Source organism: Gouania willdenowi, chromosome 12 (genome assembly GCF_900634775.1).
Source record: "Gouania willdenowi chromosome 12, fGouWil2.1, whole genome shotgun sequence".
NCBI classification, from domain to species: domain Eukaryota; kingdom Metazoa; phylum Chordata; class Actinopteri; order Blenniiformes; family Gobiesocidae; genus Gouania; species Gouania willdenowi.
The window spans coordinates 3,661,584-3,689,575 of NC_041055.1; the positions used below are offsets into that span (position 1 = coordinate 3,661,584).

The following is a 27,992-nucleotide window of genomic DNA, read 5'->3' on the forward strand; positions in this document are numbered from 1 at the left end:
GGCGGGGTTTGTGAGTGACACTCCGGTGATCAAATCCGAGGGTCGTGGGCCAAACACGGCCGTCCACTTTATTAGTATAACTTCAAATTCCTCAATTTTCAAATGCATTTGACAATGATAATTTTATTTGAATATAAACATATTTCTATTCCCCAAAGAATACTTTACAAAACAAAAACATTAAGTATAAAAAAAAACAATAAAATCACAATATGATAAAATACCATGGGAACCAATTAGGGTAAGAACAGGCGGAGCAAGGTGCTCATTGATCATCCTCATTGATCTTCCTTACTGATCACTGACTACGCAAGGCTTTGTGGGATTGAACAGATCTGTCAATAGAAGACACATAAAAATAAAGAACTCGTAAAATAAGATGCCTCAGATAAACAACAGAGCACGTGTATTCAAAGCTGTCTGTGGTATTGAGTGTGTGAGTCTGCAAGTTTGTGTGTCTGTTGCGTTATTGTGTGATGATGATGACACAGTTGCACACAACTGTTCATGTATATTTGATGTATTTGCAGAGGTGTAAAGAGTACTGATATATCCTGATCAAGTAGAAGTACTGGATTGAAATTGTATACACAAGTCATACATAAAATACTCAAGTACAAGTCAAAAGTAGCTTAATTGAATAGTACTCAAAGTAAAAGTAAGTAGTTACTTTCACCCAGCAACTTTCTTTTTGGTAATAAATCTTACATTTCCCTTGCATACAGTAAACATCTCATGTATAAACTTAAAAAGCAAGAGACCAAATATACACAATTGGAACCTAATTTATTTTTCCAAAAAAAGGCATCTGTATGAAATGAAAGCTTGTACAATTGTTTTTTTTTTAAAAATAAAATATCACCAATGAATTCAATTCAAAATTAAAAAAAATTGTCAAGTTCTTTATGAACTCTAAATAACCTCGATTCAATGCTGTTTTTAGCGCGATGTATTACGTTTAATCTGATTGGTCGGCTATGATGTGATGCATTTGATTGTTGTCTGGTCATTTCATTTTTTTGTAGTTTCACAATGTCTGTTGATCATTTTAAAACAAAAATAATAACACTTTTCTCAGTAATGGTTGGGTGTAGAAATGTAACAAATTACTTTTGAAATGTTCTGAACACAAGTACAATGACTGATTTTGAAATACACTCAAAAAAAAAGTACAAGTACCCATAAGAGCAACTCAATTACAGTAACGTGAGTACTTGTAATCCATCTTTCACCTCTGTATTTGTGTTTATAAATGTACCTTTTCTTCCTGTGAGATACTCCAGTCCGTGTGGTGGCGCTATTGCTCCTTGAGGCTTGTTTTCCAATTAAAAACAATAGAAGAAAAATCAGCAGCAGAAAAAGAAGAAGAAGAAGAAGAAGAAGAAGAAGAAGAACTAAATGACTGCTCGGGTGAGTGTTTGTCAGTCTAACATACGGAACTTCACATAAAGTCAGACTAAGTTTAGCTAATGTTTTTGCACTGACCTTTCTCTGGTAGTCCGTAAAAAGTGGTGATTGTGAGATGAAGCCTCACTATTTGAGAAAGGGTTTATTTCCTGAAGCTTTATGTGCACATGATACCCCCTACTGGCCAGGTTTATAAGCACAGGCACCTGTGTTTCCAGAATCAGAATCAGAAACAACTTTATTGACCAAGTAATGTATTGAATACACACGAGGAATTTGTCTTGGTGAACTGTGCTCTCTCTGATAGCGTAAACATTAAATAATAACAATCAACTAGAATAAAATAAATTAAAAAAGAAGTATAGACATAAATATAAAGAGTAGTTAGACTAATATGTGCAAACTAAATAAAATAACAAGACAATAATAATAATAGTAATAATAATAATAACAATGAAATGAAATAAAAATGCAATAATAATAATAATAATAAGATAATAGTGCAGTAGTGCATTGATGAGTAGTGCAGGTGAACATTTAAACGAAAATATTATGTCCATGAACATTCTCAGTGACAGGTTGATCACCTAATGTGTGATGTATTGAATTGAGCCCTTTGGAATGACTATGAATTACGAAAAATGTATGAATAATATATTTCTCTACACATGTATTTAATTTAAATATTTTTTAATGTATTCTCTGGTGTACATTTTCCCAAAAATAGCGCTAACCGGATTTAAACGCCACCTTTTGTTTAAATCCTTCAAAATTTCTTCTAGCCCTGTTTTCTGACCGCCAGGCCACCGGACTTTTAACATGATTATATTTATTTATTTAGACCAAACAATGTGTATTGTTAATGTGTGCGTGTATCAGGGTTGGTGTCAATTATAATTGTAATAGATAATTACAATTAGGACATGATTGTAATTGCATTTGTAATTGAAAAATATATTGCTGTTGTAATTGTAGTTGAGTTCAGACAATTGACTTTGAAATTGTAATTGGTATGGAAATTCTATAACAACTTTCATTTACAATTTAAAGGTCCCATGTCATGCTATTTTTCACCCATCTCCATTTTTTCTAAGAACCCCAAAAACATAGTATTTGAGGTTTATTTTCCCAAACTCGCCTGTTTTACAGAGTTTTAGCCTCTGAAAAGTCACTTTCTGATCAACGCTACACAAACAGGCTGATTTGCGGCCTACTTATGCATATTTGTGAGTGGGCGTGCCTATAGACGCACAGTGACGTAGGGCCAGAGGACGGCCCGCCCTCCTCCCACCCACTCCGTAGCTGAGCTCATGCTGCTTTATAAACACAAGACATCGTGGGGGGCGGGGCGTTCACCGGTACATACATAGACTGTAGAAAATACATACATAGCACTGCGCGAAGGACGCTGAAATGCTCACCTTCGTGGGAGTGTCTGTTTACATGTCAATCACGGTAGAGAGTGTTATGGCAATTATTATATTCATCATCATATTGTCAAATGTGTGTTCATGTGTACAATTTGTCATGTTTTAATACATGATGACTGCATTACTCTTTGCACTTTTGAACAGCTGAGTCATGTTAGATTAAACAGTACAGATCATATTGTATCCACAGTGTAACTCACAGTCTCTGCTGAAGGCCAAACTCAAACTCACATGCAGATAAACACTCACACATACACAAGGACAGATAACAGTGGCGCCCAACCTTTCTCATAATATACACATCTTCATCATCCTCCAACATTTCCACTGTTGGGAGCATCTGACTCCCTCCTTTTCTTTCTTTCATGGTTGGGACTTTTTCTCATATCTGTATAAAGCTAAAACTGTGAAACTGTTGGTCAGTCATGAATATCCTGAGCCGGACACAAGACCTTTTGAACCATCCTGCTTAGTACCTGGCCGTCTTTACTCTAAACAGGATGGGACACTTCCTCTTTTGTACTCTTTTTCATTTAGTTTATAATAAATCCTTTTTTTATAAAATCATCACGCTTCGACTGGACTCCATCATTCAGCCAGAGCAATAAATCATATCTCCAAATGAGGTCAACCGCAAATTTGCCGTGACAAGAGCTTCCTGTAGGCGGGGCTTCTCCAGCTCAGTGCCCCGTCAAATTCGTCATCAAAGTGAGAAGGCGTCATCAAATTGTAGCGAGGTGTTTGTGCTCACCCTGCAGTAAGAAAGGAGCAAATCACCCTCTAACTAATGATTGATGGAATCAATGAAAAAAACACTTTAAGCATGTGTATGAAGCCCTAATAGAACTTTATCATGTTTAAAGTATAGAAAAGCAGAGGAACCATGTTACAGCTTTTTGGCTTACACATATGTAGTTAACAGTTATTAAAATATGTTTCATATGAACTTTTCCCACTACCTGTCAGTTCTCTTCAGGATCATTCTACCATAAAAAAATTAATAAATCAAGAAATATACTTACACCAAAAATATTAATACCAATATTTTCATGGATTAGGAAGCCTAACAAGGTAACCAAGAGATGAAAATCAAATTAGATGATAGTCAATATTTCTTAGTGTATTTTGCAGCTGATTTAAAACATGGGTGAAAACCGACCCATTATCACTAGAGATGCTAACAGAAAGCTAACACAAGAGAGGTTACGTTTTATGGGATTATTTATCAAAGGCTCAGTAATTGTAATTACTCTTTAGTAATTGAGAACATAATTGTAATTTACTTTCAGGGAGAAAATAATAATTGTAATTTTAGTTGTAAATGGAAGAAATTCAGCTCATAGTTATTGATCATGGACAATTGGAGATGTAATTGGAATTGAAAAATGTAATTGACCCCAACCCTGGTGTGTGTAGATGAGGTTGTGTTACTGGTGCTGTGATGCATTTGACTCTAACTTTTTAGTTATTTTATTTATATACAGCGGGTACGGAAAGTATTCAGACCCCTTTAAATGTTTCACTCTTTGTTTCATTGCCGCCATTTGTTAAAATAAAAAAAAGTTCATTTTATTTCTCATTAATGCACACTCAGCACCCCATCTTGACAGAAAAAACAGAAATGTAGAAAATTTTTGCAAATTTATTAAAAAAGAAAAAGTGAAATGTCACATGGTCATAAATATTCAGACCCTTTGCTCAGTATTGAGTAGAAACACCTTCTGAGGTAGTACAGCCATGAGTCTTCTCAGGAATGATGCAACATGTTTTTCACACCTGAATTTGGGGATCCTCTGCCATTATTCCTTGAAGATTTTCTCCAGTTCTGTCAGGTTGGATGGTGAACGTTGGTGGACAGCCATTATCAGGTCTATCCAGAGATGTTCAATTGGGTTTAGGTCAGGGCTCAGGCTGGGCCAATCAAGAATGGTCACAGAGTTGTTCCGAAGCCACTCCTTTGTTATTTTAGCTGTGTGCTTAGGGTCATTGTCTTGTTGGAAGGTGAACCTTCGGCCTAGTAGGAGGCCCTGAGCACTCTGGAAGAGGTTTTCTTCCACGATATCTGTGTTTGGCCGCATTCAGCTTTCCTTCAATTGCAACCAGTCGTCCTGTCCCTGCAGCTGAAAAACACCCCCATAGCATGATGCTGCCACCACCATGTTTCACTGTTGGGATTGTATTGGGCAGGTGGTAAGCAGTGCCTGGTTTTCTCCACACATACCACTTAGAATTAACGCCAAAAAATTCAATCTTGGTCTCATCAGACCAGAGAATCTTATTTCTCATAATATGGGAGTCCTTCATGTGTTTTTTGGCAAACTCCATGCAGGCTTTCATATGTCTTGCACCGAGGAGAGGCTTCCCTAGGGCCACTCTGCCATAAAGCCCCGACTGGTGGAGGGCTGCACTGATAGTTGACTTTGTGGAACTTTCTCCCATCTCCCTACTGCATCTCTGGAGCTTAGCCACAGTGATCTTTAGGGTTCTTCTTTACCTCTCTCACCAAGGCTCTTCTCCCACGATTGCTCAGTTTGGCTGGACGGCCAGGTCTAGGAAGAGTTCTGGTCGTCCCAAACTTCTTCCATTTAAGGATTATGAAGGCCACTGTGCTCTTAGGAACCTTGAGTGCTGCAGAAATTCTTTTGTAACCCTGGCCAGATCTTTGCCTTGCCACAATTCTGTCTCTGAGCTCCTTGGGCACTTCCTTCGACCTCATGATTCTCATTTGCTCTGACATGCACTGTGAGCTGTAAGGTCTTTTATAGACAGGTGTGTGCCTTTCCTAATCAAGTCCAATCAGTTTAATTAAACACAGCTGGATTCCAATGAAAGAGCAGAACCATCTCAAGGATGATCAGAAGAAATGGACAGCATGTGAGTTAAATATGAGCGTCACAGCAAAGGGTCTGAATACTTATGACCATGTGATATTTCAGTTTTTCTCTTTTAATACATTTGCAAAAATGTCTACATTTCTTTTTTTTCTGTCAAGATGGGGTGCTGAGTGTGCATTAATGAGAAATAAAATGAACTTTTTTTATTTTAGCAAATGGCTGCAATGAAACAAAGAGTGAAACATTTAAAGGGGTCTGAATACTTTTCGTACCCGCTGTACTTATAAAAATGTAATTTTATTCTGCACATGTTCAGTGTGTGTGCGTAAGTGAGGTTGTTACTTTGTGTGTGTGTGTGTAGGTGAGGTTGTGTTACTTTGTGTGTGTGTGCGAAGGTGAGGTTGTTACTTTGTGTGTGTGTGTGTGTGTGTAGGTGAGGTTGTGTTACTTTGTGTGTGTGTGTGTAGGTCAGGTTGTGTTACTTTGTGTGTGTGTGCGAAGGTGAGGTTGTTACTTTGTGTGTGTGTGTGTGTGTGTAGGTGAGGTTGTGTTACTTTGTGTGTGTGTGTGTAGGTCAGGTTGTGTTACTTTGTGTGTGTGTGCGTAGGTCAGGTTGTTACTTTGTGTGTGTGTGCGTAGGTCAGGTTGTGTTACTTTGTGTGTGTGTGTGTAGGTGAGGTTGTGTTACTTTGTGTGTGTGTGCGTAGGTCAGGTTGTTACTTTGTGTGTGTGTGTGTGTGTAGGTGAGGTTGTGTTACTTTGTGTGTGTGCGCGTAGGTGAGGTTGTGTTACTTTGTGTGTTTGTGTGTGTACGTAGGTGAGGTTGTGTTACTTTGCTCGGAGCAGGGAGCTGACTGAAGTGAAGGAGGAGGAGGTAACCGTGGCGACACCAATCAAGAGCCAGGACCTTTGGACACTGTTGCTACAGCGACATCCAAGGTGATGTCAGTTGTCTATATGTCCATCTACAGACTGTCAGTGTGACGTCAGTTGTCTCTCCGCATACAGACTGTCAGTACTGCAAGGTCACGTGATCTTGGCTGTCCGCCAGCAATACGTTGCTATCGGCGACCAGTCGGTGTTTCTGGGAGACGGAGACGAAGTGGCTGTGATACCCCCACTCAGCGGAGGCTAGACCTGGGTCTGTAGGTCTGTATCTGTCTGTTTAAATGGGGTCAGCCCTGTGGCTGTGACCAAACCTGGGGAATCATGTTGCAGTTCTATTACTTATACCTACGTAGTTAACAATTATTATTATGTTTTAGATCAACTTTTCACACTGTCAGTTCTCTTCAGGATTATTTTACCATTTTAAAAAAATAAATGAAAAAAAATCTAGGGGTATAGTGACACAATAAAGGCTCAGATGTCCATACCAAAAATATTATCAATATTTTCATTGATTGGGAAGCCTAACAAGGAATACAAGATATTAGAAACATATCAAATTATAGACCATATATTTTAGTGTATTTCACAGCTGATTTAAGACTAGATTTATGTTATCATTAGACATGCTAATAGAAAGCTAATGTAAGAGGAAGGTTACATTTCATGGGCTTTTTTATCATAGGCTCAGTAATTGCAATTAATTGTAATTAAAAACGTAATTGTAACTGACTTTCAGGGAGAAAATAATAATTGTACTTTAATGCAACTCATCATAATTGAGTTGTAATTCAACATGGATAATTGAAGATGTAATTGTAATTAAAAAATGTAATTGACCCCAACCCTGGCTGTGACCTTTGACCTCTGTGTTTCAGTGATGTCACAGGAAGTCGGAGACCTCTTCAGTCTGAAACACGATTGGCTGTCTGTACAGGAAGTGGTCGACGCTGTCACTCTGCCTTCCTGTGGAGCGATCTCTGTTTTTATTGGTCAGTTTGTTTGTAACAGACACTTAAATTAATGGCCCTCATTAATCAACCGATCGTACGCTCACATCTGAGCGTGCGTTAGACCAAATTCATGCAAGCTTGTGTATTTATTAATTTAATTTAATTAATTTAATTAATTTTTTTTTTTTTTAAAGCGTTTTGATTGTTAATTTCTGTTAATGTGATATTTATTGCCTAAAGCGTGCGGACTGATGCCGATATAAACGTCATATCTGTGTGTGTCTCCAGGATCTCTCTTGTGTAGTCAGCGCACACAGGGGGGCAGACTTCACCTGCTCGTTAGATGATTCCCTTCCACAGAGTTCAAATGTGCTTCTGAAATTCCGGTTTTGTCAAAAAGCACATCTTTGTTTTGCTCTACCTCTGATGTGAGGATTCCGATTGATTTTCATCTTGGAAAACTTTCTTTTCTTGTTTGACCTCAGTGGGCGGAGCCTCTGAAACAGGAGGGCGTAACATGTTAATGACAATCAAATTCAGCCGCCGCATTTAACAACACTCGATCATTTGTATGCTGGGATTGGTCAGATGCAAATGTTTCATAAATCACATGTTGGTCCTGTCGTACGACCAAATGTGAACTCAAATTTGCACCCGTTTTCAAATGAGGGCCATTGAATGTCACTGAACCAATCATAGTCTGTCTGTGAACTCCAGCTGATTTATTTCGTCCTAATTGATCAGCCATGAGTGAACCTCACAACACACGTCTCTCTGCCTGTCTGTAACTGACCTGTTGGTCTGTAGGTACGACCCGTGAGGATGAGGTGGAGGGGAGGAAGGTGATTGGTCTGGAGTACGAGGCGTACGAGTCGATGGTCCAATCAGAGTTCTCTAAGCTGTGCTGTGACATCAGAGCTCGCTGTCCCACCGTCGCTAAGATCTGCGTCCATCACAGACTGGGGTGAGCAAAGCTGGACTGGTTCTGTTCTGGTTTTGGTTCTGGCCTAACCCGTTACCCCTCCCTTAAGGTCAGTGAAGGTGGCCGAGGCCAGCGTTGTCATGGCGATTTCATCCCCGCACAGGAAGGACAGTGAGCAGGCGATCCAGCTGGGCATGAAGCTGCTGAAGGCCAACATCCCCATCTGGAAGAAGGTCCTCACCTCTAGATCCAACATTCTATAGATCAGGGGTTCTCAACCTTGGGGTCGCAAGACACTGGGAGGGGGCCCACAATTTTGCTTATTTTTACCCTTTTTTTGCAACTCCCCCAAACTTGCCATATTTTCATCACTTTTTCTTGCCATATTTTTTTTAATCTTTTATTACCTTTTTTCTACATTACTCCCATTTCTGACACTTCATCAAATTTCAATACCTTTTCTGTATATTTTTTCCACTTTCAAGACATGCTCAGTACTTATAAACCCTTTCCACCACTTTTCCACCTAATGTCACATATATTGACTCGTTATTGTCACTTTTAACCTCTTTTTACCATATTTCATGATTATTTTTGCTAATTTAACCACTTTCACAATTTGTCATGCCTATTATTTTCCAGTTTAAACTAATTGTTACAATATTGACGCTTAGAACCACTTTTTCTGTCTGTTTTTGTCCACTCTAATTTGCAACTTTTAACCAATTTCTGTGGTTTTTAAAATCCCATTTCACCACCTTTTCCACTATTTTCGATAACTTTGAACCCATTTTATTTCTGATTAAAACAAGGATTTACATCTTTAAGATGACTATAATAATACTAAACTTCCTGGGTAACAGTGGATATTAGTCAGATAAATAAATAAATGTGGTTATCACAGATTAATGAGACAATGGACCATCATTTTGCTGACTTTATGGATGGGGGAAAAAAAATCTCTCCTCTTTATTCCCCCTTATAGATGGTCCTGTCTCCACATGACTGTTCTTCAATGTTCATGTTTGTGTTCAACCACCTTCAGCTACAGTGGGGGTCCCCGCTCTCTGGAACCTTTATTTTGGGGGTCGTGGGATAAAAAGGTTGAGAACCACTGATTAAGAAAACACAAACAAGATAAGCATCATTATGTCTCTCCACAGGAAGTCTATCATACACAGGAAGTGAGCTGGAAGGAGAACGCTGAGTGTGAGTGGGCGGAGCTTAGCCATTGACCGATCACAGTCAGCAGAGAAACCACAGACTGAATAAAGATTTCAACATGTTTGCTTCCTTAGTGTGTTTCCTTAATACCTCAGCAGACTGAACACAGTCATTGGAATTATACTGGCTTTCACATTAGATTAGATTAGATTATACATTGGCAGTTCAGCCTCAGACAGGAAGTGCAGAGTCCTGTGAGCTGGGATCAGGAGAGATCCTCTGAGGAAACCAGTAAGAACCAGTATACAGACAGAGTTGGGCAATCTTATACTGTTTCACACACCATCAGCGGGTACCAGTATCACTGTTTTGTTCAAACTGGTGTCTGTGTTCACTGATTACTAACTTCTGAGTACAAGCAGCCAACTCCCATGTTGCATTCCAACTCCCTACTTGGAAAGCCGCCTGATGTCTGAGCTCCCACTTGGTAAAGTCGGAAATATAAAAGTCCCCCGAACCACGTGTCAGTGGTAACACAATAATTAATAGGATTTTTAATGCCAAAAGAATTAGGATATCCCATCTGGCATTTTAACGTTGAATCAATGTTAGGTGTCAGTGTTGGATAACTGTTACATTTTGTTTAAATTTTGCAAATCTAATCAACATTGAAATAGCAACGTCACATTTATCAACATAGGTGAATTCACCAACATTGAATAAATATTGATTTTAGTTTAGATTTTGCAAATCAACATTGAAATTTCAATGTCACTATGAAGTCCTACATTTCAACATAGTTTGACACACTATATATCTTTGTTGCACTGTTTTCACTCAGGTACTGCACTGCAAAAAGTACACTTAAAAAATAAGAAAAAAATCAGAATGTAATGTAAGACTAATTATCTTAACATTTTACAAGTTTACAAAAAACAAATAAGATATATCTTTCAACACTTTTATTGTGCAAAAGCACACAAAGTCTAAAAAAATTCAAGACCAACCAGAGTGCATGCAAGAACCAATAGCCAATCTCTCACATGGCACTTGTTATACATCATGGAACATGAGCCACAACTTAAACTAAAACTGATGTTTGATGTCTAAATCATTAAAATTTCTCCAATCAGTCATAGCTTTTTTGTATGAAGTAGTCATGTCCTTTTCATGGATGGTATCTAACAAATCCTGTGTTTGTAGCACAGACAGAAGGGTAGCAATGCATTTGGGATACAGTGGGGCAAAAAAGTATTTAGTCAGCCACCAATTGTACAAGTTCTCCCACTTATGAAGATGAGAGGCCTGTAATTTTCATCTTATGTATACCTCAACTATGAGAGACAAAATAAAAAAAATCCAGAAAATCACATTGTAGGATTTTTTTATGCATTTATTTGCAAATTATGGTGGAAAATAAGTATTTGGTCAATAACAAAAGTTCATCTCAATACTTTGTAATGTACCCTTTGTTGACAATTACAGAGGTCAAACATGTTCTGTAAGTCTTCACAAGGTTTTCACACACTGTTGCTGGTATTTTGGCCCATTCCTCCATGCAGATCTCCTCTACACCAGTGATGTTTTGGGGCTGTCGCTGGGCAACACGGACTTTCAACTCCCTCCAAAGATTTTCTATGGGGTTGAGATCTGGAGACAGGCTAGGCCACTCCAGGACCTTGAAATGCTTCTTACAAAGCCACTCCTTTCTTGCCTGGGCGGTGTGTTTGGGATCATTGTTGTGCTGACAGACCCAGATACGTTTCATCTTCAATGTCTTTGCTGATGGAAGGGGGTTTTTACTCAAAATCTTACGATACATGGTCGCATTCATTCTTTCCTTTACATGTATCAGTCGTCTTGGTCCCTTTGCAGAGAAACAGCCCCAAAGCATGTCAAGCATGTTGCCACCTATAGTATTCTACTAGATGTTTAGCTATGGCAGTCAGTTCACAAGGGCCTGGGTACTAAAATCATCCTTAGATGCTCTTTTCATAGCAATCATGCCTGTTACTGTATTCCTAATGAGTCTATAGAGCAAGTCTTTTGGCATGGTGTCGTCTTCTTCTTGTCCAACACGCTCCTTTTCAAAGTAAGCACTTCTTGCTGGTTCTAGTTCAGTGTCAGTGTATATAACATACTCTAGACTAATGAACCAAACCTTTTCAGTGGTCCTAGAATAATCTTTGTGTCTAGGTTTTGGAGGATTGAAGAGTGTTGGAGAGCAGATGATGTTGTTAAAGGAGGAGCAAGAAACCAAAGATCTGATTTCTGAATCTGCAACATAAACACAACAGACATTTGGCCTCAGTTCGCACGCAGGTAACTTCCGGTTTCTGCTGGATTTAAATGACGAGCTTCCGTTGAAGTTGCGCATGCGCACTGAGCCTGACAATGACAATACCCACTTCGCCATGTTCAAGCGGGTGTTGTCGGGAACCGTCAGAAGAGCCAATAGAATCCTCCAATCAAGCCATTGTATTGAACGATGTTCCAAAATGACCAATCAGACGAGAGTTCCTCTCAAAGTACGCCGGTAGATGTAGAAAACGCTTGTATCACGATTCAACAAACGTGGTTGTAAAAATAATGTTAATAATCATAATACACAATTCCTGGCTGTAAGAAATCGTTTTATGCATTTTGAAAATAAAAGCCTTTTACTTTGAAGGCGCGGCTGTTACATCCGCCCACTTTCGGTCAGATGACGGTCAGCTGTTTCCTGAAAATTGGCAGACCCTCCGCCCTGCTCCGCCCCCTCAGGACCGTCAATCGGCCCGCTCTGACTCAGTCCGGCACTGGTTCGCGTCTGTTGCTGAGAACGGATCCCGGGCCCGGACCCCCCCTTCCCTCCCGGCGTCCCGCTTCCTTCCCTCCCGACATGGCCCTGTTGGATCTGGCCCTGCTCGGCCTGGCCGGGTTCGGCCTGGGTCTGTTTCTGGTTCTATGGCTAATGCACTTGATGTCCATCATTTACGTGTGAGTTACACTCGCTATGCCCCGGTTGACGACTAAATGACGTTAGCTTAGCGCAGTTCTTCCTCATTATGACCCGGGTCACCGAAAACAAAGCTCGGTTCAGAACATGAACTGGCCCTCAAACCGTCTGACACCGTAGCATTTCGGTGCTACTTGTTAGCCTAGCTTGGTTCTGTCTCGTGTTGTTAGCTTTAGCCGCAGAGCCTCTGATTGATCCCCGATCAGGAAACGGCACTTTAACATTCGCGAACCCGGAACAAACACCGAATTCGGGGGCCGTTTGGACCAAAGTTTGGTAATAATAATATACCAGTAATTAATTTATTTTACTCTTTGTAGTTATTCTGAGAGCCAGTTCTCCTGCGTTTTATATTATGGGAAATGGTTCTTGTGTTTACACTGAAAGCAGGTTCTCCTTGTGTGTAATCTCAGAGCCGGTTTTTTTTTTTAATACAAACATTACAATTTAATTTATCAGACACTTTTATCCAAAGTCGTAGGTTTAAGGGACTTCCTCAACATCCCACAGTAATGGACCAAGTTGGATTAGAGCCAGTGACCCTCCGATTACAAGACCACTTCCTTCCAAAACAATTTTTCTTATTTTTGCCACTCAATTAACAAAGATTTCTACAATTGGTACAGTAATTATGTGCATTAAAAAACAACCACAAGATCCAGGATAAACAAAAAAAAAACCAATCAATAATAATGATAGTAATATTGGGAATATTGTTTTTTTTGTTGTTTTTTGTTTTTTTTGTTTTAACAACAAAAAAGTAATAGTGGGAATAATAGCAACAATAGTGTTTTAAGGTCCAGTGTGTTCGTACAACCCTCAGGAACCAATGTGTCACTCGAAGAGGTGTGACCTTATGGAATGACTTACAGGATGAATTAAAAGTGCTGTAAATTACATCAATATAAAAAACAATATAAGTATCTTAATGCAATATGCCAATTGTAACCACTAAGCGTGTCTTTTGTCGGTCTTTAGTACTACTACTTGTGGGCGACCGTGGCTCAGGTGGTAGAGGGTCGTCTTCTGATCGAGAGGTTGGGGGTTCGATCCCAGTACCTGACTATGTGTCAAAGTGTCCTTGGGCAAGACACTGAACCCTAAGTTGCTCCCAGTGGTCGACTAGCGCCTTGCATGGCAGTCCTGTCCCATTGGTGTGTGAATGTGAGAGTGATTGTGTGAATGAGCTGATAAGTAAAGCGCTTTGAGACTGCTTCAGTGTGGGGATAAAGCGCTATATAAATCAAGTCCATTTTACTAAATGAGTATAGGATAAATAATCATATCATGCTGATACAACTACTGTCACCAACGTCTCCACATGATCCGTTATAATTAAAGTGGTGTAAGCCTACTAAATAACCAACTTACCACTTACATACTGACTTTTGATATTGTTATACTCGATTAATACAACATTCTCGTATTCCTGCTTACTACGGTCTAGCTGTATGCTGTGTTCATGTTATTCTTCACGACATAACTTAAACAATATACAGTAATCTTTATAAGCTTGTGACTATATACGTTTGATGTGGAATGTAGCTATAAGCTCTTACCATGTCAAATGCTGCAAATTGTAAGGTCTATGTTATTGATAATAATCAGCCCAATTGTAATAGGAAAATGCAACTCATAAACAGGTACATGCTCATGGTTTTGTGCCTGGATATGAAAATGGTATACTTGAACTTTTACAGTAACTTTACCAATGTAACGTAATTTGTGAGATGCAGTTGTTATTAGTTGAGTTCCCAATGGGAATACAAATGTGTAATGTACGAGTACTGATAATATGAATATAGGGGTAGGCTCACATAAGCTTCCTTGCTTCAGCCTACTCCTTTTGAGCTTCCATTGCTATGTAATGTTGTGATTTCTGTAAGAAAATGAATGTAAACAGCTCAAATAAACTAAACTAAGAAAAAAACTCAACAGATAATCAAGCAGAGCAATAGATATTGGATACCCATAAAATTAAAACGAAGAATAAAAAATGGGGGTCGTACATAATTAGAATGTTCGCATATGTGTGTATATTGACACACACATACCATAGATATATGTACGTATACATCGTGTATAAATCAACAAAAACACAGCATACAGATATTTAAAATAAAAATAAGTAAATGATATGGTTATTAAATACATTTTATAGTTATTAAATAACATTATATAGTTATTAAATAAAATTTGAATTGGTCAGATGTAGTGCTGCAGCTATCGAATATTTTTGTAATCGAGTATTCTGTCTTTTTTCATCGATTAATCGGATAAATTACACTTTTGTGTTTGTAAACAACTATGTCAATAGTGTGTTAAGAAATATGAAAGACCTCTTAAAGTGAGCAAAAGCAATTGTCAGCTATTCCTCAAAATTTTATTCAAAATTATTTTTCAACACTTCAACTTAACATTAAACAAATGCCAGGGCAAAAATAAAAAATAAAAAATAAAATAAAAAATAAAATATATATATATATATATATATGTATATATATATATATATACAACCTATTTCCTTAGGTTTATTTTAATAAAAACAAAAGGTGAAACTCATCTGGTGAGAGGTGCAGCTTCCTCCACGGTGCATGAGGGACCTGTCCGGACACAGCTGTCCATGCTTCGCTGTGATGTACTGTGGAGGACTAAAAAACACATTGATTTGTCCAACAAATTCAATAAACTCATAAGTAAATCTATATGCTAATGATTGGAGGTTTGTCCATATTTAGCATTTATTTAGGATTTTTGGATAAATATTGTTTAGTTGGGTTTTTTTTTTTTTACTCATTTTCATATTTTTGTTGTTGTTTGGTGTATTTTTCTGTAGTGTATGTTTTTTGGGAGTCATTTTGTGTATATTTTTACAGTTATATAGTTGGTATTTGTTGTAATTTTGTGTAGAGGTCGACCGTTATGGGATTTTTAAAGGCCGATGCAGATAGCAATTTTTTTTAAATTCAGCCGATGACCGATATCTGAAGTCGATTTTGGAACCCAATAATTGAGGCCTATATATATATATATATATATTTTTTTTTTTTTTTTTTAAAGCACATTGATTATGAAAGACAATTGAAACAAATGCGGGGTCTTTCAATCAGTCAAGCGGTGGCTGCTGCTGCCCACAAGGGTGCCTGATCAAATATCCTATCTTATATTTTTATATCTTTGATTTGATTATAATATTAGGGGTGCCATTTTTAAATCAAGTTTTTTTATATAAAAAATCAATTTTTTTTAAAAATTGAATCAATATTTTTGTGTATTTGTGCAATATTGCAGTTGTTACAATGCCGTCCTTATGTTGTCATGGTTACTTTGAGACTTCTACACAGTAGTTTCAGTGAAAAGAAACTTGTTGCACTTTATTTTATGATGTCAGTGTGTAACACTGTATTTTCTTTTTTCAGTGAAAATATGCAAAAACACTAATTATAAATAATAAATAGGATGTTTTGAAGCAAATAGTTAGCAACTTTATTTTTCATCTCTACGTTTAATTTTGATATTAACTGGGTAGAATATTGATATTGTGACTCACGTATTGCAGCATCCTTGTTAAATTTTTTTATTTGTAAGCCTATTAACTTCAACCTCTCCCATGCACATGCTATTATTAGTATTATTTTATTACTGTATATTCATACATCTGAATGGATGTTTATGTTATTCCTTAATGGCTACTCAGAAGTGCTAAAAAAATTTTGGCCGATGGCCAATATTGAAAAAAGTCCATATATCAGCCGGCCTCTACTCTTACTTATGCCTCATCACTATTAACTCATAATACAGGCTAAAATGCATAACCTTGTAGAGGCTCTGAGTCTGCTTGCAGAAGTGGGGTTCATGTGAAGATGTTTTCTTTTCTGGTGCAGCATCATTGGGGAAGTCCTGTTATGGTTATAGGCTAGACCTATCTTACCGTATCTACGTTGTCCGCCTTGCGAAGCATAAAATGGTTCCACATTTGAGACATTTTCTGTCTTTTTTGCATTCCACCGGTGTCCACGTCTTCCGCCATTGCCAGAGAAAATGATGCACAACGTCTATTAATTCGTATAATCTGATCAGTGATTATAAATTATTGGCCTCATTAAGACAGTTGGAGCTGTTTTGTGGGTTCAGTTTAAATGTTTAATGTAGTTTAATATTGTCAGTGGTGGGAGGAGTCAGATTTCTTGTTGACCAGTCAGTGTCTCGACCTTAGGAGATTACGACTTCACCGGCGGAGGTCAGAGGTCAAACAGCCGCTGGTCGGTGTCTCTCTGCTCAAACCTCTGAAGGGCGTCGACCCCAACCTCATCAGCAATTTGGAGACATTCTTCACTCTGGATTATCCTGAGGTAACACACATACACATACACACTCTCACAGAGACACACAATATACATACACACATACACACGCTCACAGAGACACACAAATATATATGTATATACACACACATACACACTCTCACACAAATATATGTATATACACACTGTCAGAGACACACAAATATATATATACACACTCTCACAGAGACACATAAATATATATATACACACTCACAGAACCACACTCTCAGAGACACACACATATATATATATATATATATATATATATATATATACACACACATGCACACACTTACAGAGATGCACAGAAACACAAATACCGTGTGTGTGTGTGTATAATATATACTAGGGGAGAGGGTGGGACTCGATAAAAAATAAATAAAAATTTAATAGAGACTTTGTAACTAATTGATTTCAATTGATCGCAAAAAATGGCTTTTGGTGTATGACTGAGTTAATGAAAACACAATAAATGACCATAAACAACAAAATTGTGTTTATTTTCATCACTGACTCCTAATATAATGTGCAATATAATTAAAGAATATTATGAATGGATTGTTTACAAAGCACTAACTTTAGTTATATTCATGATTTTCTGGATTTTTAGTAAACTTTCTAAAATATATGTGTCTTTGTATTGAAATAAAACACAGCAGTTAGTCCAGAACATTCCAGAGAACAATGAAAATAGTGATATCTGTGGATATCATGAAATAAACACAGCAACTAATGAAGGTGATGAAGTTAGTTTAAAACAGTGATCAACTGTCAATCATTTATCCACTGACTTTGCTTTTTTTGTCACTCATGGAATTCATTTTAAGGTTCTATAGAGGTTTATAGTCAATTAGATAGAGATTTTTTTTATAGTGGGTTTTATAGTAGTTTATATTGTAATTCACATAGATGTATTCATAGTAGTTTATATAGTAATAAATATAAAGGTTTTTATAGTTGTCAATATAGATTTTTAAAGTTGTTTATATAAGGTTTTTTTTACAGTTTATATAGATGTTTTTATCGATGTTGTTATAGTATAGATTTATATAGAGGCCTGTCGGTGGGTTACCATGGTGACGGCCTGTCCTAGTGTGTTTGTTTTTGATGCCCCCTGTTGGTGGGTTGTGTGTCCAACAGTACGAGGTGCTGCTGTGCATCCAGGATCAGAGTGACCCGGCCGTGGACGTCTGTAAGAAGCTGCTGGGGAAGTATCCCAATGTGGACGCCCGTCTGTTCGTCGGTGAGCCGCCGTAGCCCCGCTCTACCTACCCCCCCTCCTCAACCTCACACTGCCAATGCTCACTACAGTTTGCTGCTGTTTACAGGAGGAAAGAAAGTGGGCATCAACCCGAAGATCAACAACCTGATGCCGGGCTACGAGAGCGCCAAGTATGACTTGGTGTGGATCTGTGACAGCGGCATACGAGGTAACGGCTAACGCTAATGCACACACACAGGAAGCTAACAGATGAAAGAAGAGCAGGTTTCAGGCCTATTTTTATGATGTGTGTCATACTGTGTGTGTGTGTGTGTGTGCACAGTGAAGCCTGACACACTGACCGATATGACCAGTCACATGACAGAGAAGGTGGGTCTTGTTCACGGTTTGCCATATGTCGCAGACAGACAAGGATTTGCCGCTACGCTGGAGCAGGTGAGGCTAACGTGGACACATTCAGGACGAACACTTAAAAACAAACATTAGAGAAGTGATGGATTTGTGTGAAACATTTCTTATCTGTGGAGGAAGTGTGGCACAGCCCTTTGAAACAATGAGTGGGAGGGGCCAAACCAAGGAAAATGATGGACATGACTTCCTGAAGCAGGACACGCACTACATGGACAATCACACATCGCGTGCGCGTGTGTGTGTGCGTGCGTGTGTGATGTCGAGTACATCCTTTGTCACAGGAAGTGAATTGATGACTTCCTTTCTGTGAAACACACAGGCTGGCTGTGTTTGAAACGTACTACACACTCAATGAGTATATACTGTCTACTATTAGTATGATTAGGTGGATGAGCATTCCCACTAGGGATGCAACAATATTTAGTATTTTACCAAACCGTTCAGTACGCCCTGTTCGGTTCAATGCACAACGGCAAACAACTGTATTTTTGGTAAATTTTCCCCATCACAAAACTTTTTCAAACTTTGTGCAGCCGTGCATGCTGTGTGATCCTCTCAGGAGCAGAGACATGAGAGCAGCACATTGTTCAGGCTCAGTGCCATGCGCTGCTCATGCCACCTTAAGAGCCAATCAGAACGTCCCTGAATTTCCTATTGGCTCCTGGGAAACGTCCTCCACTGTCAGAACAGCGTTCGTACGACTCATCACCAACCGTCCACGTTTCATCAACATTCCTCCACCTTTTGATTGAAGAGGTGCTGACAACAGTCCGCAGCCAGCCCAGGAGCTGGTGTGGATCCTGCTGCATGTGTGTCAGACTGGAGCTGCAGCAGCCTCTGCTGCTTCTACAGTATTTTCAGAACCCGCCCCAACCCAACGGCGTCATGCTTTACGTCCAATGTAGAGTTCAGTTTGTGTAAATAAAAAAGTTAATGCTGCTTGATGTGAACTGAGTGCGCCACACAGCCAATCAGCGCTGGCTCACAGCTGCGATGCATTCACAGACAATCGTAAAATAACACATACCTATACTTTTAGGTAAAAAAAATTAACCGAACCAAGATTAATTGATCATTTTTTCCCCCGCCCCACATCACTAGTGTGTAGGAATGTGCGATATTTTATCATTTATGATTCATTGTCAAAAACATTCTCATCGGTAACAATTTGTCATCCCACGATATAAACGATAAATTCCCATGTCGGAAATTAGCGAGGGCCACGGGCCATTTGTCCCTCAATTTAGCCAAGTATGCCCATAAAATCCTTGTTCTACACGCCAAAACTGCCCCTGTATGTTGTCAACTTATTATTCTCTGGAGTGGAATGCTATTTACGGGAACTCCGCAGCGAAGCCTCCGCGGCCGCAGTGTGCACCACCGCCTCCCGCCCCCAGCTCTCACACCCACAGACAGCGGTGCTCGTCACGGTTACCTGAAGCTCCTGAGCTGCGATGCATCATGGACCGTTACTTGGTTAAAACCAGACAACCATCCATCAAAGTGAACCGGTCCAAGTTCCTCCGTCAGATCCACCCAAAGTTCCACAAACACGGGGACAGAGATGAACCCATAGCAACGATTATGAACTGGAAACTCAACTAAAGCTAACTATGCTAAGCTAACCCACCGACACACAGAGCTGTTGCTAACCACTCCATATAAGGAACAATAGACCAAATAAAAAGAACAAGTCTTACTGTCATAAAGCCACTGATTTGTTTATGGTCAGATTTAACACTTGTATGGAAGAATAAAAGCTAAACATGTCACACATTGTGTGAAATAAATGTTAGCATAAATACTAATGTCACTATTCACTATTTTTTAATTATATTTCACGTGTTCACAGACAAAGCTGGTCCCATTAAACTAATTTAACTATTGAGATTATTACACCTAAATATACTGAATGATTAAATCATCAGCTTGATCTGGTTTAATTATAGGAAATCAGAGAGATATTTATTAACTATAACTTTATGTAACTCATATGATAAATGAAACAAGATTCAGCAACAGTAAAAACACTGATGGAGGTTTTTGTGCTTTTTTTTTATTTTATTTTTTTTTTAGTAAAATAATTTAGTTTAAGTGAGGATTGGAAATAAATTAATTTCGTACAATAACACTAATAGTGATCCGCATGTACTAATATAGTCCATAAAATATCAGCTCATGAACTTTTTGAGTCAGCAGATATTGTAGCATTTTTTAATGTGTTGATGTATTCAAATGTATTTGTAAGGAACCTGTTTACACTTTAAGTTGGGAATTGTTTTATTTATTTATATTTTTATCATGATGTTTATCGTTTTTGTGATTAATACCAGAAATTATCGGGATCATTTTTTTTTGTCCATATTGCCCATCCCTACTAGTGTGCATGTATATATGTATGTTTATGTATATGACTGTAATTTATGTGTTTTGTGTGTGTGTATATAGATATATTAGTGGGAAAGCTGTACCGTTGCATCCCTAATTCCCACTGAAGTATACTTCAAAGTTTCCAAGATTTATTTGGAACCTACAACGACAAAAACCTGAATCACACTGAGGCTAAATATCTCTGTTGATTCTCCACCTTTAAACATTCTGGTAAACATTTGAAGTGAGAAAGTGACCAAGTAGAATATCAACATGTGCTCATTTGATCCATGAAACTCACAAAAACATGTTGACATTTTGGAGATTTTAGGAGACCCTCCAATGTACTACTGACAAAACATAATTTGATTTTTAGCTTGAAGCCGGTCCCAAGATAATTTACATTTTGCAACATACAACGATGCATGCTTTTGTGTCCGTGTGCAACAATTATTATGATGGTACTGATTAAAAAAGGAAGAAACAACAGAAAAGCTCCTCCAAAATCACGCTCAAAAGCACTGGCGAGAACCCTGACGTGTGCCCATCGTGCATACTTGATATAGCAGACATTTGATCATTTTGAGCGGCCCCTGAAGTAAATACACAAAATGACACTAAAAACACACAACGGCAAAAAACAAAACAAAACACCTACTACTCATACTAACGTATGAGTAGTACTACTACTAATGCACTACTCATACTAACGTGTGTGTAGTGCGTTAGCGTGAGTAGTACGTTAGCGTGAGTAGTACGTTAGAATGACATTTACAACACAGCCACAGAGTATCTGAAAAGAGTGACCCTATAGAGGCAGGTTGGGATCATCCCACTGTTCCCAGTAGCAGCTGCTCTGGTCTTTGTGTGTGTGTTTACTCACTCACCAAAATCACAGCTCTGTTACCACAGCAACCAGCTCCACTAACAGAAGTCACCAGTTAAACCACAGCACCTGCTGGGAGAATGTGTTAGTAGCTAACGGCTGATTAACCCGATAGAGTGAGCACTCTGCTCCGTTTCTCATTGTCTTGCATGTTAAACTGAGGCCCTCCCACATGCTCAGGTGTACTTTGGGACATCCCACCCTCGCTCCTACATCTCAGCCAACGTGACGGGGATAAAGTGTGTGACGGGGATGTCGTGCCTGATGAGGAAGGATGTGCTGGATCAGGCTGGGGGGCTGGTGGCCTTCGCCCAGTACATTGCTGAGGATTACTTCATGGCTAAAGCCATCGCTGATAGGTGCGTATTTATTCATACGCTGGTATCTCACTGGCTGAGAGCTTTGGATCGCTTTAAGGACATGTGAATGTTTGTCTTACAGGGGTTGGAGGTTCAGCATGGCGTCTCAGGTTGCTCTGCAGAACTCAGGCTCTTATTCTATTGGACAGTTCCAGTCACGCATGATCAGGTGACCTCACAGCTCCTCCTCTCATTGGCTGCTTTATTTCTTTCAACCCTCCTATTATCCTCAAATATTACCAACGCAGTTTACCCTTGGGGTCGATATGAATCAGAATGGTGGAGAAATACACAACAAAACAACATCAGAAATGACAGAAAAATACACAAATTGACATGAAAGATATAAAAATTGACTCAAAAAAGTGAAAACGACAACAAAAATATGCAAAATGATACAATAATACAGCACATTTTGGGAAAAAAAACCCCCATAAAAAACAACAGCAATACACAAATAGACTCTAAATACATAAAAAGCAAAAACACGAAATGACAAAAAATGTCCAATGTGACAGAAAAGTAAACAAAATGATAACAAAAACATACAAATCAATGACAAAAATACACAAATTAACTGCAAATACACACATTTTACCCTTGGGGTCAATCTGACCCCAGGAATCTTTGTCTTCAGAAAATGATTTTCAAAAAGTTTTTGTGTCAAACCCTTTGTTTATTTTTTGAATACATAAATAAACCCTTGATAATGAAACCATGACCTGTTCTCTAGCACCACCATCAGGACAAACTTTTAAATTAGAATTAATTTATCTTGAATAGTTTTGATTCAAATCTTTTCAAAATTACTGACAACATTAATGACCACAAAAGTATGAATCGTTAATGGTTAGGCACAGGGGTGGGCAACTGACCTTTAGACATATCCCTGGTTCAAAACAATGTCAATGTGTTGTCATCAAGCTCTGCTGAAGCATGATAATGAGCCATTCATTTGATTCTAGTGTGTTGGAACAGTGACACATCTAAAAGTCTCAGGAATCCGGCCCTCGAGGACTGGAGTTGCCCACCCCTGATTTATGACCTTTACTGCAGCGCCACCATCAGGTCAAACTTTCAGTTTTAGTGAGTGTATCTAGAAAATGTTTCACCCAAATCTTCTCAAGTCAACTCAAAGTATCAACTGTACACACACACACACACACACACACACACACACACACACCACACACACACACACCATACACAAACACACACCAGACACACACACCCACACACAAGAAAACACACACCATACACCCACACACACACACACAACACACACACACAACTAAAACAGCTTGGCGTCAGAAGAATACTGATGTGTGCAATATGTGTTCAGCACAACGCAATAATATCTTATTTGTATGCATAATGAATTGTACCCATCAAATTAGAAAGTCATGAAATATGAAGTTAAACAAAAAGGTCAACTTGTTTTTTTTTTTTTTTAAGGAATGATGAAATATTGAATGAGTCAAAGTGACCCCCCAAGGACGAGAAGAGGATTAAAGCAGCGATGAGTCTATGAAGTTGTCAGGCAGAAACAAGTCTCTTTAGAAAAGGTTTTATTTTGAAGGCTGACATGATGTCTTTTATTGTGAAAGGTGGACAAAGCTCAGGATAAACAGGCTTCCTGGGACGGTCCTGGAGCCATCAGCGAGTGTTTCCTTGCCAGCCTGATCCTTGGCTGGGCCCGCCCACCACCTCCTCAGGTCTGTTTTTTATTCACTCATTCATCATTTATTCATTTATTTATTCATTCACTCATTTATTATTTATTCACCTTATTCATTCATATTTCATTCATTCATAATTGATTCACCACTCACTCATTCAGTCAGTTTTCATTCACTTATTCATTGATTCATTCACTCAGTCATTCATTATTTAATTCATTCAGTTCATTATTTATTCATAATAATTAATTATTCACTCATTAATTAATTCACTCATTCAGGTCATCTTCGGCTGTACACGATGATGACATAATCATCTCTTTAATTCATTAATCCTGCATTTATTCATATTCATCTGAGCATCATTAAACTACAGTCACGACAGGATGTCTCGTCAGCGTTCTTCACACAAACTTGATTAATGGTCACTATTAGAATGAACTAAGACTACGCTGTGTTTTCCTGAAGGTGGGACATGATGGTGTTCTTCATGTGTCACTGTCTCGCCTGGTTTATTGCTGACTACGTCCAACTCACCGGAGTCCAGGTACGCTCTTATTCTGAAGGAGTCCCGCTACGCTCTTATTCTGAAGGAGTTGGGCAGTGGTGGCTTAACCTGGTCCATCACTGTTGGATGATCATGTTTGTTTTAGTGTGTTATAAATACAAAGTAACAAGATGCACCACATCAGTTATTTTTATACTGCATTTTATTTGAATACTTTTGTTTCAGATTGTGTGTGTGTGGTAAATAATCATAATGATTCTTGTATATTTGTATTAATTGTATGTATATATATATTTTTTTAATTTATTATTTATTTTCTACTGTAATGTGTGCACTTGTATTAACCCATTTTTGTATTAACAGTCTTTACTTAAATTATTTACGTTTTCTTTTCTTCTTTTCCTTTGTAATATTTCTCAAGCCTCAATAATTAAAAAAAATTATTTAATAGTAATTTAAAAAATAAATAAAAAGGTCATTTTTTTATTAATTACAAGACATTTCAGGTGACCCCTTTTTAATTCCAGGTGACCCCACCCAGGGTCAAGACCCCAAGGTCACAAACATTGCTCTAACTGTTTGTGTTGAATGTTCCTTTGGAAAAAAAGCATCTGATAAATGAATTTGGAATCTCAGAGTCCAGGTATGCTCTTATTCTGAAGGCAGCTTCTCTAACAGGACCTGTAATACAGCTGCTTCTCTCAGTTAGCTCCTCCCCTAAGGCTCAGAGACCATTCAGTGTCTCTGTCAGTGAGGTCCCCACCCCCTCAATGATGGAGAGCTGTTGAGTATTGACTAGTTTAAAGTAGTAAACAGACAAACACCGGATGCTGAAGGACTCCGTGCTCCACTATACGTCAATATCCACTGTAGAACTTCTGCTTTCGTGGAGATTATTGTCATTCAACCTGGGCTGAGTATTTTATTTTGAAAATTAAACCGGCTGTTTTATTTTGTCTGTGCACGACTTCCTGTCCTGCTCGAGCTGATCTTTGCTGAATGTATGCACCATGCACATTGTGAGAAAGCATCAACAAGAACCAGTGTGTGATATGTTTGTTTGTGTCCAGGGCGGGTCTCTGTGCTTCTCAAGCTGGACTTTGCGGTGGCATGGTTCATCAGGGAGTCATGGCGGTGCAGATCTTCCTGTCGGCGCTGTGGGACCCCACCATCAGCTGGAGAACCGGCCGCTACCGGCTCCGCTGCGGCGGCACCGCAGAAGAAGTCCTGGACGTGTAGTAACCACGGCGACTGGGACAGACTGAAAGCACGGTGTTGTTATTTTTTATTTATGTTCGTTTGGTGCTAAGACGACACAGAAGAAGCCAATGAGCCGCTACAGAACAGTCAGTGTTTATTCATCAACCCTTTGACTTTATTTACCACACAATCTGTCAGATGGGATTAATGTGGCAGCTTCAACAGGCTCACCATCATTGCGCCTTCACAATAAAACATGCTCCCAAGACAAAACTGCTCCTTCACAATAAATGCTCTGATATGAGAAACAAATCACTCCTTTTGAATAAAATATGCTGATGGAGAAAAAAATTTCTCCTACAGAATAAAATGCTCACACATAGAGAAAACAAAACTGCTCCTTCACAATAAAATGCACTGATGTAAAAAAACAAACAACTGCTCCTTCAGAATAAAATGCTGACCTAAAATCCAACAAGCTTCTTTTTCAGAATAAAATGCTCCACATGAAAAAAAAAAAACTGCTCTTTCAGAAAAAATGTCCTGATGTAAAAAAAAAAAAAAGAACAAACTGCCTCCTTCAGAATAAAATGCTCTGACGTAGAAATCCAGCCAACTGCTTCTTCAAAATAAAATGCTTTGACGTAAAAATCCAACAAACTGCTCCTTCAGAATAAAATGCTCTAATGTAAAAATCCAACAAACTGCTCCTTCAGAATAAAATGCCCTCACATAAAAACAAACTGCTCCTTCAGAATAAAATGCTCTGACGTAAAACACCAACAAACTGCTCCTTCAAAATAAATTGCTCTGACGTAAAAAAAAACAACAAACTGCTTCTTCAGAAAAAAAATGCCCTGACGTAAAAACAAACCACTTCTTCAAATAAAATGTGCTGATTTAAAAAGGCTTTTAATGGGAGCAGTTTGTTTTTACCTCATTGACGTGGAGGCAAAACGCCTGATCATCAGTGTCATATTAGATGAAGATATTTTATTGTGAAACTTCAGTATTTAATGACCTGCGGTCGAAACATTTCACCTTTAAAAAACAAAAGAAAATTAATAAACGGGACCAAAAAAGAGAGAGAGTGTGTGTGTTTGTGTGTGTGTGTGTGTGTGTAGCTTGGGTTTGGTTGATGACATCATTTTGTCGGACGAGCCTTGGGTCCTGTCTTTAAATCACATCAGTAGAATTTGTTTATAGTTTTTATTGTTGTTGTAAATTGACCAATCACATGCCTGGAGTGTGTCGACAGGAACAATAAATTTTTAACCTTTAAAAGGTGAAGTGGGTGTGGCTAAGTGTTTTTTTTTTTTTAACACAACAGTATCAACAACAAACATGTGTGAACATATACAGTAGATCAGGATTGATCAATCATGGCTTTGTCTAGGCTCAGTGCACATGCAGAACTAATCAGTGTCATAAAATGTAGTTGTTGCTATGGCAACCTGTTGTAGTGACTAATTGCTGGGATAGCCTTTGGTGGACAAGGCTGATGACCAAGGGCCTCATTTAATCAATAATTAATTGTACAATGCGTAAGACCCAAACATGTTGGGATTTATCAAATCCTACTTTTTGTGCAGGGGAATTCATTTCCTGTCCCGCCCTCAACACACCCACATTCTACCATAAATGGCCATATGAGCTTATGAATAGATTTTGCATCGAAACCAACTGCTGATCAATGAGATTCTACGCTCTTTCTCCACAGGAAAGACAAGAAAAAGGAATTTCAGAACGAGGAAGAGCTGTTAGTGAGTGACGGAGGTCAGGAAGAGTATTTGTAAGAAATGTAGCACAAAGTCAATTAAACAACCTAATCTGAAAGAGAGAGTTTAAGAGCAGCGCTTCTCAACTGGTTCTCACATTTTTCATTCAAACGTGACTTCTTTTGTTTTCTTAAATTCAACAACCATAATCTTTTTAAAACAAATCGATATAATTTCTGTACATCATGCATTTCGCAGCATGCCTGTTTCTTTCAAATAACAGACAAGTCCAACATTGAGACATTAAGTATTTATTTATTTATTTTTGACCAGCTGTCCCCGACCCACCAGGACAGGTCCGTGACCCACCAGTTGAAAATTGCTGTCTCAGAGCATGAATGTAGGCGGAACACAACAGAAGGTTGGACCTGGTGGTCAATCCATGGATGCTGATGTGTTCCATCATGTGATGGCACACACTGTTTTTTATATTTAAAAATATGTATTGTACAATAACAATGGCTGAAGCATGCATACTGTACATGTATTAAGAATACTCAAAGGGTCAGAACGCAAAGAAATAATACAAAAATTTTCATGGATAAGAAAAGAAATTGAATGATAAATAATATTTTTTGTGTATTTTGCAGCTGATTTAAAACATGGGTCAAAACTGGCCTGTTATCATAAGAGATGC

General features: G+C 38.4%; 2 protein-coding genes across 2 annotated transcripts; both read left to right on the top strand.

Annotated features, from left to right (window-relative positions):
- The first annotated feature begins 1,353 nt into the window (after positions 1-1,353).
- LOC114473802 (molybdopterin synthase catalytic subunit) lies at positions 1,354-9,723 on the top strand. Its single transcript, XM_028463610.1, has 7 exons — positions 1,354-1,410; positions 6,518-6,610; positions 6,680-6,820; positions 7,438-7,551; positions 8,320-8,476; positions 8,544-8,667; positions 9,598-9,723. The coding sequence occupies exons 4-7, from the start codon at positions 7,440-7,442 to the stop codon at positions 9,667-9,669; spliced, it is 465 nt and encodes a 154-aa protein (XP_028319411.1). The 5' UTR covers positions 1,354-1,410; positions 6,518-6,610; positions 6,680-6,820; positions 7,438-7,439; the 3' UTR covers positions 9,670-9,723.
- A 2,560-nt stretch (positions 9,724-12,283) lies between these two features.
- On the top strand, positions 12,284-26,439 carry ugcg (UDP-glucose ceramide glucosyltransferase). The gene is given in 14 exon segments (XM_028463586.1): positions 12,284-12,577; positions 16,813-16,948; positions 18,083-18,185; positions 18,271-18,372; positions 18,487-18,599; positions 22,012-22,190; positions 22,273-22,359; positions 23,798-23,838; positions 23,841-23,887; positions 23,889-23,905; positions 24,338-24,416; positions 25,448-25,463; positions 25,466-25,501; positions 25,504-26,439. Coding segments are annotated over 14 exon segments (1,344 nt in total). The 5' UTR covers positions 12,284-12,302; the 3' UTR covers positions 25,617-26,439.
- Positions 26,440-27,992: the final 1,553 nt, after the last annotated feature.